At 35.2% G+C, this 13,488-nt stretch overlaps 1 protein-coding gene across 1 annotated transcript; it reads left to right on the forward strand.

The window, feature by feature from the left end:
* Window positions 1-1,044: 1,044 nt before the first annotated feature.
* On the forward strand, window positions 1,045-12,507 carry LOC129769239 (uncharacterized). Its single transcript, XM_055771352.1, has 7 exons — window positions 1,045-1,511; window positions 1,577-1,648; window positions 10,486-10,599; window positions 10,671-10,799; window positions 11,393-11,512; window positions 11,570-11,770; window positions 11,828-12,507. The coding sequence occupies exons 1-7, from the start codon at window positions 1,348-1,350 to the stop codon at window positions 12,165-12,167; spliced, it is 1,140 nt and encodes a 379-aa protein (XP_055627327.1). The 5' UTR covers window positions 1,045-1,347; the 3' UTR covers window positions 12,168-12,507.
* Window positions 12,508-13,488: the final 981 nt, after the last annotated feature.

Raw genomic sequence — 13,488 nt, forward strand, 5'->3', positions numbered from 1 at the left:
CACTCGAATTGCCACTTAAGGGGGTATTCTAGTGAAGAGACATGAATTTCGGACGTTTTTCCGATCTCCGTAAAAATAAAACAAATAATATTTTTACTATCCTTTATATCATTATTTGTTCATCTATCTTTTAACAACAAAACGGAGAAAAAATATTCATTACTTTAATAGTTGAGAGCTGATGAAGTGAGAGGGTTCAAAAAAATATTGTGCCATGGCGTACACTATTCCAGCCCTTCTGGTTATCCGAAACAAAAAAATGGAACAGATTCTGAATCAGTAAAGATGTCGCTATCGCATGAACCTCGGAAAAGTCAAAAACATTTTTCTTGGCAAAATGACGGCCGTTTTAAGAACAAAATGCGGTATAAAAGGTTTGCATAGGGCCTGATCACGAACGTCTATTCACGAAAACGAAAAGATTTGTATGCGAGGTTATGTGCACTTCATTTCGTTTTCACCGTGACATTCGTGATCAGGCCCATATTCTCGCTTTGATATCCTAACTTGCTCTACCTTGGACATAGTGATATCTGCCTATTCAAAAATGCATTCATGGACAAAAGCGTTATATCAACGTGGAAGTCATTCAAATAACTAGCATGGATAGTCTCAAGGGCGTAGTTTCAGATGACTCAAACGATTTACGCCATAGGGTGTTTGACCACGACAATTGTTGCATTGGGTATCAAAGATACTATTTTGGATAATCTAAATGACATCTGTTGAAAACTTTTGTTTTCTTTTGAGAAAGGTTAGTTTTGGCGAGGCTGACCATGATTCGTACATGATTTTACTTTCCATTTCTACAATTCTCAATCGCTTGAATTACAATTGGTTTTGTAATACGAGTTTAAATGTACCAGGAAGAATTAGAAGTAATAAAATAGCTACGTAACACACTCATCCGTTGCAAACGAGCAGCTGGAATTCCCCCAATAACGCGAGGGTGGTCATGATCGTGAAAAAACGATGAGGACAGTTGCTATAATTGAATCTGTACTCAAAGTGTGGTATGGGTTAAGCACCGGTTGTTGTCGCTTAAGGACACCTTGGATCGTGATCGGAAGCTCAAACGATAGCAAAGAATCGCTGTTCGCATGGATATTGAGATCGATTGATCGATTGTTACGCGTACGTGTATTTAAATGTGATATTATGGTTTTGCGCTTGGCAATCAATAGGGGGGAACAGAACGATTACAGCTACCCATGCGATCTACAAATTTTTATTATAGTGTACGCCAATCTATCGATCGGAACGGGTTTAACATAAAGTGTTATTCGGTATATTTAGAACGGGTGAATTGTGATAGGGCCACGCGAGAGAAGGATCTTGCCATAGAAGATGAGAAGTGCGGTGTTATATCAAGTGTTCTTAGGATGTGTATTAGTTATTCTTAGTGTGCAATGCGGTAGAGTAAAATTCATCGAAGATGATGATGATGATGATATAAAACTTGTTCAACATGCGGTGAATGTCGGGCGTGAAATCACTGGATTCTTATTTGGGTGTGTTTCAGAACTGACCTGGGGTAGAACAACGTTTAAAAGATGTGTTATTATTATTGTTCTAGTGCAAGGCCATCACGTCATAGAACTACAACCAAACGTCCTACAGATCATAATCAAGTGAACGGAGGAAGCGGGTAAATGTCGAAAATATTCATATGTTTTCTTTTATGAACATTGCACCTTCCGGATCCAAATAAAAGTCATTCTAAATTTTATTTGTATCGTAATATAATGTCGCTCTCAGTTGGGGAATGTCGTGTCACAAGGTGTGTTTTTATTGTATTCTGCTGAGTTATATCCTTTTTATGGTACTACATTAGACCAATATAGAATGAATAAAATAGAATGATTGTTGTGGTAAAAGGCTCCAACGTAAGAAGAAGTATTAATTGGTCGGTGTTCAGTCAGACCGAACTAAGTAACATATTTATGTTTCGGGTAAATCGAACTCAAAGTTTGCAGCTATAGATTTAGTAGCTTCCTATCATTCCCAATTGTTTTTCTACAGCTCTTAGTTGCTCTTTAGCATGGTCGTGTAATAGTATTATTACAAAAAGAACCTCTCCAAGGTCAACCAGGAGGGGTTTACGGCTGGTCATTTGTACTTGGTTCACTGAACACATCATTTATTCAGTACGCAGTCGATGTGGTTTTTAAACTGTAGAATTTTCTCCACTAAATCTATACAATAAAACAAGCCAGTTTTATGGCAGTTTTATGACAGTATTTTACTTACCAAAATACTTGAAAATACATACTAATCGATTATTAGTATGTATTTTCAAGTATAATCCTTGATTTTCTAAAAAAATATGTTTCAACGACAAACGGGTTAGCGTGATTTTGAAAAAGAGTGCTTGTAATCAATGAAAAATCACGGTGTGATTTGAAATCGGTCATGAAAAGTTTAGTAATTACTTTTTTTCACTCTAGGGCATTTGGTCCACTCCTTCTGATAAGATATAATTATATATTCGGTCAACTTTTTAAAAACTATGGATTTTCTCAAATGTATTGAGTTTCGATATGAGTTACTTTTCCGTGTTCATTGAAGGACAAAGGGAAGAAGCTTCCGGTGCGGAGAAACCAAACATTTTATTTTCAATTCCTTCCACTTTCTGATTGTCAGAAAAACGTGGCTTCGGTTATCTAGTCGCTATGGTCGTATGCACTTGGTCCACTCTGACTGTATACTATTATCAGGTTTTGCTCATCAGTCAAAATTAATTTATGCCATCAACCTGGCTGTTAGCAACATAGGTATGATCTGATAAAGTTAGAATGTAGGTCAAAAAATTCTTGATTCGCTACTATTAACTCATTTTTTTCTTATTTTGTTGCTTAGTCCGGTCAGACTGAACACCGGTCAATTGAAATGTGCATGTACATGAAAATACCGCGCGGTAGTCCAAAACGAGTTATGGAAAGTAAATTAAAAGTAAACTAAAATTGTTAAGAGTCATATAACTTTCATTTGGACGTAGACTTATATCTTTATGATAGTTTTGGACCACTTTTCTAATGCTACTTTCTGCTCTTTTGGATAGAAATCGCGTCGTCAATGCACCAATTGACATGATTAATTTTCAATACCGTACACCCTTGAAACTTTTTAGATATTAACTACGAAAATCCTCATTGTCAAATGGTGAACCTTAAACTAAACAAATCACAAGTTAGATTATGTCTGTCGGAATAGATGGCTGTAGTTTTCGTACCAAGGAATGTATAAAACTGTAGGGTATCTTTGCAAACTCATGTTTCCCAAAACTTAAATGCAGTTTATTGCAGTCAAAACTAATCGGTCAAATGTATAACCGAAATTAAATCCGATCGAAAAGTAGAACATTAACTAACGGGTAAAGCGGATATACACCAAGGTTACATTATCTACAGAATAATCTGTATTTATACAGATTTTTCAGACTTTTTGAAACCAAGAATTTGTAATTACAGATTATAATTTTTTTTCGGTTTTCATACAGACTTACAGATTTTTCAAAATAAAGATCTAATATTGACTATGGCTTGATCTCCATAATACTTTTTATCATCTCACTAATTTTGTTCATATACACTGCGTTTCATAACTATAGAACCACTTCCTTTTTTTGAGTTTCCAGAGATATATAAGAAGTCGGTTGAATTGAAGTAGAATACTAGAATTATCTTCATTTATAAGACTGGCCATTTGAACTTTATTGTTGTGTTCGGACGCGAAATATTCATAAAACTAAAATTCCAGTGTTTCATAATTATAGAACCAGATAGAAAAACTGTCACTCCTCCACAAAATTAACGTCAATTTCACATCAATTACAATAAGTTTCTAATTCGTAGGTCATCCTCAGTTTTCAATCAGTTCAAATAACGCTTTCGGGGCGGTTTCGTGTGTATCTCGTTTTACGCGGAGGATACTGCTCGTTTAAGCTCTTCAATTCATCCATACTGTTTGTAAGCTGCATCCACTATTCATACGATCACTTCTCATAAGTTCTTGACATAGTTTTGATTCCAGCAATTCCATATGAAATCGACAAATAACAAAACATGAGTGTTTTTGATTCGAATGAAAGTTTGTATTCCGTTTGGGTTGAAGGAAATATGAGTTTTCCACAGCAATTGGGATTTTTTTGACTAAAGCGTAACTTTTCAAAAGGGCATATCGATTTTAGTAGGAGAAATCTTTGACAATTTATACCTCAAAAACTATGAGTCGTACCGAAATAGTGTCTTAGGAAGAGTTATAGAGTATTGATGTATAAACATAAAAAAATATACACTGAGAAAAAAAATTAGTACTCTTTTTTATATTTACAAAAAAAAAACTTTAATTTGCAATATCCAAAATACATATTTTTAATTTTTTTTTAATGTTTTCATATAAAATAGAAGTCATGTAGAAAATTTAAAAAATGGGTCCAAGATGGTGAAACTATTTTTGACAAACTTTGTGGAACATCGAATTTTTATGAATTTTCGAAACTTCGAATTTTTGTATGTTAACAATCATTTTTAGCCACAAATTATGATTTCTGATGTGATTTAAAACAAAAAAGCTCATTATAAATCTCCTTCTAAATGCAGCCAATTTTTTTTTTATCTTAATACAAACTTTTAACATGTTATACATGTTGCGCCAACAGAACACAATATTTATAAAAGGAAAAAATATAATTCTCTACAATGTGGTCAAATAATTCCTATATTTATCGGAGTTTAAGAGATACTAATAATAATACTAGAATTTTTAGCATTTATTTTTTATCAACATTTATTTTTATCAACTAACAATTTTGTTGTATATAATTTATTTTTTTCATTATTTTCTTATATTTCTATACACATTATGATAACTTGCTGCATTGCCGTTAGAGTACAACTTTGCTGTTACTTCATTCTCGGATACAGGTACAAGAGAATGATACTTTTGGGTACCTGGAATTTGTTTGGTGTTATCATACATGCTACTCAACTCTTCCACACCCTGATCATATTTTTCTTGTGATATATATGGAAATGACAATTTTGTAATTTGTCTTTTCGCTTGCTAGCCCAGTCAAATAACGTTCTTGCACTCGTAATCGGATGTTCATGCTGCCTAGCCAAAATAGCTCTTGTTGCCATCCGTTTTAATGTACCTCCAATTGCATCACCAGGTCCTTTGCCGTGTGATGTTGCAAAAAAATGCCATTCAGCGTCAATGTTGTATATCGATTTAAACTGACATAAACTCGCAAAATTTTTCCTATTTTTATACTGGGATGCAGCACCATCCGACATGAATTTTATTCTTTTTACCCGCATTTGTTGTTTCAAAAATGTTACCAATTTAGAAATAAATACTTACACAGCTATTGTGTCATGACTTGAAACTTCAGATATAACTACAAAGCTTAAATTTGCCAGAGAAGCTTTTTCATCTCTATAATAAACAATGAATGGATGGATTGTTGCTTGATCAATGTTCCAGTGATGACTTTGAACTTCAGCTTGAAGCACAAATGAATTATTTTCCGAAAAATCGCAAATCACAAAAACCTCATTTTGTTGCAAATTAGCTGTTATGTTAATTTGCTGTTTTATTTTTTGCTGTTTTGGGAATCTTGCGAAGATGCTGAAACGACTGAATCTATTGATGGTACTTCTTCTAAAGTATTTCCTACTGCTGTATTGATCTGCTCCTCAGTATTACACTGCTTTGGTTTGGAAGAGTATACAGATAAACGGCATGATCCGCAAATTTTTAAAGATGTATCTAAAAGGATATTGCATTCCATTGACTTAAGTTTCTCAATCATTGACACGGTTAAGAAACGTTTTCCAGATGAACATTTCTTACCGTTTTTCGGAAATGGTCTACAACACGAAAAAAAAAATTTGTAGTCCATTGTGGTATACTGTTATTCACTCTATAAGGAAGATTGTTCGACTGATGAGCGATGTTTGAATATGAGTAACTTTATATACATTACAGAGGTAGCTTAAAGATACCTGACTTTATATACCTATACAGAGGTAGCTTACTTACTTACCTGACTTCAGGTATAATCTAGGCATTACGTAAACAAGTTAATTATATTTGTACCCATAACGTCCGGTTGAATCAACAAGGTGTATTTGTTGTTGGGATTTCAATTCTACTATTCGTGTTTTGATTGTGTAACACGAATAATATGTTGAAAGTTTGTATTAAGATAAAAAAGATTTTCTAATATCGCTACGTTTTGTGTTAACCCACATGTCTTCAAATGTTTTTCAACGTAACTCCTAAACATATACTCTTACCATAATGATGTATTTGGAAAAATTGTTGGAAATTATAAGCAAATTCATAAAATTTCATGAACATGACAGTATAACACGACAAACATATTAAAAGGGAATATTTACTATAAAAAAGACAATAAATTAAAAATATTTTTTAAAATATCTCGAGAATGGCTACATTTAGAAGGAGATTTATAATGAGTTTTTTTGTTTTAAATCACATCAGAAATCATAATTTGTGGCTAACAATGATTGTTAACATACAAAAATTCGAAGTTTCGGAAATTCATAAAAAATCGATGTTCCACAAAGTTCGTCAAATATAGTTTTACCATCTTGAACCCATTTTTTAAATTTTCTACATGACTTCTATTTTACATGAAAAAAATTAAAAAAATTAAAAAATATGTATTTTGGATATTGCAAATTAAAGTTTTTTTTGTAAATAAAAAAAGAGTACTAATTTTTTTTCTCAGTGTAGTTTTTTATGTTTAGACATCAATACGCTATAACTCTTTCTAAGACACTATTTCGGTACGACTCATAGTTTTCTAGATATAAATTATCAAAGATTTCTCCTACTAAAATCGATATGCCTTTTTCAAAAGTTACGCTTGAGTCAAAAAAATCCCAATTGCTGTGGAAAACTCATATTTCCTTCAACCCAAACGGAATACAAACTTTCATTCGAATCAAAAATACATGTTTTTAAAATCGGCATTTTTTGGACGATTTCATTTGGAATTGCACATGTGGTAAACAAGCTGACCAGTCTAGAATCAGGGGTTAGACATCAATTGAATATAGGCTACCCAAAATCAAAATCAATATGGCGTCATTTGTTTATCAACATATCATTTACTAGGATTGAAATCGAAAAATGCGCTGCTTTATTCTAACTGCATGAGCGATTTTCATATTTCGGTTTCACATGGAGGTGTTCACATTTAACATGGAGTTTAAAGTTAGCCACTATTCGACTATATAACCGGACCGAGTTGTAAACAACAGTAATTGATTGAACCAAAATGTCAGTGAACCGCAGCAATATTGGGTACACTGGCGATATGAGGGATTTGACGTTTTAGTCGTACCCCTGTCTAGAATCTGGAGCCTCTATTCATTAAATCATGCCATGACCTTCCGGATTTTCTGAAATGATGCCAAATTACCCAATTTTCACATCGTTATTGTTGCAAAAACAGCAGTAAATGGTTCTGAAGTACTTCGTTGCACTGCAAACTGTTCATTCATGTTGATAATATGCTATCTAAACCAGGTCTTTTTGAGAATATTCTCCCCAAACCATAAATAGTCCATCTCCAAAGCTGCGGGTCCAAAAACTAATGTGGAAGCTAATCCCATGGAGAAGCACCATTTCAGGAGAACTTCTCCGATTCAAAGCAGTTCAACTAGAAAAAAGAGCAAAACAATCGAATTTATTCGAAAACTGTCTTTCGATTTTCGGTGCGATCATTACCTCTTGAATTATTCATCATCAAAGACGAAGGGGTAATTTTCAATTCAAATAGAAATATCTCTGAATGGGAAGGTCCTATAGTAACGTTCTAGGCACCAAATGAAAGCTGGTTGATAAGGTTAATTGTTTGCGGAGAAGTCTGGATTGGTTAGGAGTTTTTTTGTATCGCTCAGATCGTATTTGTTTCAATCAGGGTGTTAAAAATGACGCAAACATCGTCTGTACGCACCGAGCAGTAAATTTTCTCGCAAAATACGACTTATGCTGCGTTTCAAAATACTCATTGCGTCTGCTAGACGCTTTTGTTTGCGGAGAGGATTGCACCGAACGTGTTCACAAACGGAGTGGATGACCATGTGCAGCCGTGCCGACCTCGGACTTCCTCTCTGGGGGTTATCTTCGACACCAGCTGTTTCTTTGTACTGTTTTAGTGTACGGAACAGGAATCGTTTTTTTTTATAGAAAGCGATTCGAGTCGCCCATATATATATATCTGTTTCGCCGCCTTCTCGAACCTCAACTTCCTATACCCGCGCAAAGGGTCCCAAAGACCGAAAAATCAATAATTCTGTTTTGAGGAGGCTGAATTCAATGACTATTTGAACTGAATGTAGTTGAATAAAAAATAATTAAAGGGTTTTTTTTATTCACTTATATATTTTTTTTCCAATAAATACCAATAACGCCCAAAAATACACAATAGCAATATTACAAAGACACGTACGGTCTGTGACACCGTGCGCGAGTATACGAGTTATGATTTGCGCGCGAGTACAGGAGGGTTTAATAAAGCGACGGTTGTCACACGCTCCTCGTACAGATTGAACTTTATCGTTGCAAAGAAACCGAACAAATACTGTTAGACCGCAAAACTTGGGAGAGTGAAGGAGGGACATCACACTACACGGCTGCAGTGTTAGCTCTTTTCCATTTCTTTTCTGCTAGCAGTAGGGGAAAAGGGGGAAATTTGGACCACCTAAGCAAATCGCCTAATATTTCCAAACCAATACGGTCTAAATAAAAAATGTCACATTGTATACTGAGCTACACTTGTTTTCTCTCAATCAATAATGTTTAATCATTATATCAAGCTTCAAACTACCAAATATATCACAAAATAAAAGAGATGATTTTTGGACATTGAAATTTGATGCGGGGTGATTTGGACCGCCTGTGGGGTGATTTGATCCAGTGTGTGTTTCATCGAAAAAAACATACTAATGTTTAGGTAAAGCAATCATGGATAACAAAACAATCAGTAGCAGTGTTCTGGGATCGATACCAGGTGTTTTGGCCAGATTCCAGACCAGAAAAATTGCATTGAGACTATTCTGAATTCTACATGGATCTGTTCACTGTTGTTTGAGCATTTTCAAGCACTTTCGATGCTTGGTTAAAGAAAATCCGTTCTTGATGGCCTGGGTTGCTCTTTCAAGCTCCTCCTTCTTCCAACGTTGTCTGCCGATCCTCTTTTTGTAATTCCGTGACATCTGGAATCAATTAGATCAAAGAAAAGCCTCAAACCTGTAGGACCAATTCACTCCACAGAAACGTGTCCAGGTCACCCCACACAGCATGCAAAAATTAAAATGCAATTGGTTTCATTTATTGTTATCAAACTTACAGTTTTGCTGCATCAAATTATTCCTCTTCTGTAGGCGAATAGAACTTTACTGCACAATACATGAAAAGTTTGTTTAATTAGAGGGAAAAACCTTAAAACCACGATCGGAAAACTCACATTTTTTGACAATCAAAGTGCTTGTTGTGTTCATGCTACCGTTTCCTTCCACCTGTCGAATTTTACCAAAGTTTTGTTTACGTTAGTTACATACGGTTCAATAACAAAAGAAAATGGCATCATAAAAAATCCAAGTTGAGCCGTACTTTTTGAAAAATTTTTTCTAAATCACCCCGTATGTCCAACTCACCCCGTGTTACCCTAGTTGTGATTTACTGACATAACTTATGGTTATACAGTAAAACCTGTTTTTGTGCGGTTTTTTTGTGCGGTTTTTTTGTGCGATTTTTTTGTGCGATTTTCTGTTCTTGTGCATATTTGACGAAGTAATCGTCCATTTAGTTTTTTTCGATGGTTTATATGCATTTCAGTGCGAAAAAAGCATATTTGCGTTTCAATTATCCACTTCTGAATCATTCCCCTCCTCTCATCAAATGCTCTAAGTTTTTCTAAATTTTTGCATGACATGATTTCTAACAGGAACACGTTACGACATGCAACTAAAAGCACAAAACAGCCACGCGCAACCGAAAAGGCAAAGTGTCCCATCGCAAAGCAGGGAAACAAAAGGAAATTGAACGGTGAATTGCGTGGGTTTGAGTTATTTTCTTGGGGGAAACTTTTTTTATGCGACCCTATCTACCGCACAAAAAAAATTTTTTTCAAAATGTGCACCGAACACGATTTTTTAAAGCTGCTGGTGAAGTTTTGCACGATTTTTTTAATGCGACTTTTTTGTGCGGTCCCTATCCCCCGCATAAAAAAGGTTCGCCTGTACCAGGTAATATCTCTCAAATCGTTCCAGCAACATTGACCCATTCTGTTTGAATATATGATAAATACCGAGGGTGCGAGTGCGCTCAAAATAACAATATCAATTAATGTTTTGTGGAATTGGAACCCAAAAAGTGAGATTCAATTTTATGTAATTTGTGTCAATCGATATTAATTTCATCAGCACCATATTTTTATCTTCCAAGATTTACAGGGGCGGCTGCTGGTGCCAGTTCTCAGAGTGGTCAGCATGGTCAAACCGGGTCATCCGCGGCAGCAGCTAACGCTCAATCGGCTACCATCAATGGTGGCCAAGGAGGGTAAGAGTATAACAATCATTAGAAAAAGGCAGAAAATCATACGCATTTACGCATTACACATTCATGAATAGATTCGGTGGTTCCGCGGCAGCTGCCAATTCGAATTCGTTGTCCACTACGAACGGCGGACATAACGGGCACTCTGGAGGCGCATCTGGAGCGGCAGCCGGTTCACAGAGTTTTAATGGAAATTTCCCAGGGTAATTCAAATCAGCACCGTGTGCTCTGCTAAACGGGCAGATATACCTCACGTGAAGCCAATAAAAAGTGGAACCGAGTATTCTGGTCAGGCACATGACTACTTGGAATACTATTTCGACCATAAAATTTCGCAGACAGCTCTGAAAGAAAGGAGAACCTTATGCTTTTTGCATAATTTTTCAAAGGGTTGTCAACCTTGAAAAATAGCATGATAATCTATTTAAAAAAAATTCTTTTGTCCATTTGTTGATTGCGTTCCAATTTTTTTTTCTAACGTTATTTGCTTCTTTTTTTAATGTTTTTTTTACTATATTCGATAATTCTTTCATTAACTTTCGGAATCTCACCATTTGGATGCTTTAAAGTCATCAAGCCATGATTATTTCGTTTAATTATCTCACACGTAGTTACATAGTTACAAAGAAGACTTTGAGAGCGTTGAGAAACTAGTAAACAAAAGCCTTTATTCTGTACGAAGTACGAAGAAGTTCCTCAAATGAGATAGTACCGTTTTCTTAGTATTGTAAATATTAAAAATGCATACAGATTCGATAAATTCCTTGTGAGAAGTTCTAATTTTTCTTCCCTATAGTGGCAGTGTATCCGCTTCAGGAGCAAGCGCGAATTCTTTCAACACTGTGAACGGTTATGGTTCTGGATCGAATTCTGCTGCTAATGCTCAAACGAGTAGTTTTAATTCGGGCTATCCAGGGTATGGCTTTTTGCAAAATGTTTAATGTGTGCTAAAATTCTGACAATTTCTTTTTAGCTTCGGATTCTCGGGATCCAGTTCTAGTGCGAATTCTGCGAGTCAAGGATTTGGAACCGCCATCGGATCTGGTGCAGGAGTAGCTGCCGGAAGTGGACAAACCGCATCAGCTGCTAATGCTCAAACAGCCACGGTTAATACGGGAGGTTTTGGAGTGTCCGCTTCTAATGCAAATGCCAACTCTCAGAGTCAAAATTTCGGGTAAGATAGATTATTAAACAGTCACCTCATTAGTTTGCAATGTTTTTCCATTTTCAGTGGATTTGGATCCTCAAATTCGAACGCCAATGCTAACTCTTTTACGAATAGCTTCGGTCCTCATGGTTTCGGAAGTAGTGCCGCCAACTCCCAGACCAATTCGTTCCAAAGTTCAAGCCCGTTAGGATCCTTCGGGGCATCAAATTCGGCCTCTCACTCGCAGGGATTTTCTGTTGGTGCGAATGGAATTTCTGGTTCAGCAGCTCTTTCTGGCAGTCAAACATATCGCGTGCCGTTCCATAAAGATATCACATTATCCTATTCCACCGGTTACTCAAGTTCAGCTGGGAATAACGGGAGACCTAGTCTTTCGAATGAATATACTTTCTCTGTGAACTGAGCTGATAATTTCTCCCTTTTGAAACACAAAATAAAAAGGATGTTGAGTTCCGTTAATCAACATCGCCTGACTATATTTGTACGTAAAGCAAATACTTATGATGTTATCTGTGCTCAAAAATATTTATGTTTCATTATTACATCATAATTTCTTCATTTAGTCAAACTATAGTAGACAACAATTCCATACATTACATTACAATTACAATATACTTAATGAATAATTTATAGCTATATTTAGGAAAATCTATTATTAGAGGTATCATGTATTTTGTATTAATAATGAATTACGAAATGCAACGCAGCAAACATATAAGACAAAACTGTAATTCACGAATACAATGATCTTTCAGTCAATGACTTTTTCAATAATTTCTTCGTCATTGTCACATCAATTACATTACTGTACTTATTGTACGTTCTCATCATTCTATTAAGTGGACCATTCATAGCATACGAAGTTCGAAATGAAGTTGGTTTGAACAAATTTCGTGCTCGCAAGGCTCGTGTTGGTGCATAAAATTTTAGTTTTCAAGTAAGTTTTCAAAGTGTGTGAAACTAAGTTAATTGACTGAAATTGCGGCATTTTCTCTGCGTTTCTCTGTTTCAATATTTATTAACATACAACGGGCTTCATATGGGGGAAGGGGATATGTTGTCCAGCCTAGCTTTCTCAGGGCGAATAATAAAAATTGTTTTTGTACTGATTCTATTCGATTGGAGTGCAGTTCTTGATAAGGTGCCCATACAACACTGCAATATTCTAAAATAGATCTTACAAAACTTATATACAATGTTTTTATTGTGTATGGATCACTGAAATTGTAACTAAATCTTTTTATGAAACCGAGCATACTATTTGCTTTATTGATCATTGTATTGTAATGTTCGCCAAAAGTGAGTTTCGAATCAAGAATTATACCTAAATCTCTAATTTTGACGCATCTCTCTACAGTTTCAAATCCTAGAGAACATATGAAGTCATAAGTTTCATGATTTCGAGTATACGATATAATATTACTTTTTTTTTACATTAATATCTAAAAGAATTTTCACGCACCATTCGAAGAAAACATCTACTTCTTGTTGAAAAATCACAAGATCACTACATTTGGTTACTTCCATGTACAATTTCATATCATCAGCATATATTAGAATGTTGAGGTTAGTTAATACTAGTGACACATCATTTACGAATATGATGAAAAGTAAAGGGCCTAAGTGAGAACCTTGTGGAACTCCGGATGTGACATTCACTGGACTAGAGATTTTTCCTCTAAAGCGAACAAACTGTGTTCTATTGGTGAGGTAAGATTCTACCC

This window comes from Toxorhynchites rutilus, chromosome 2, assembly GCF_029784135.1.
Source record: "Toxorhynchites rutilus septentrionalis strain SRP chromosome 2, ASM2978413v1, whole genome shotgun sequence".
Lineage (NCBI taxonomy): Eukaryota > Metazoa > Arthropoda > Insecta > Diptera > Culicidae > Toxorhynchites > Toxorhynchites rutilus.

Coding starts and splice junctions, on each gene's coding strand:
- LOC129769239 (XM_055771352.1), top strand. CDS start 1,348: ATGAGAAGTGCGGTGTTATATCAAGTGTTCTTAGGATGTGTATTAGTT. Junction 1,512..1,576: donor ATCACTGGATTCTTATTTGG/GTGTGTTTCAGA, acceptor TTATTGTTCTAG/TGCAAGGCCATCACGTCATA. Junction 11,513..11,569: donor TTTAATTCGGGCTATCCAGG/GTATGGCTTTTT, acceptor ATTTCTTTTTAG/CTTCGGATTCTCGGGATCCA.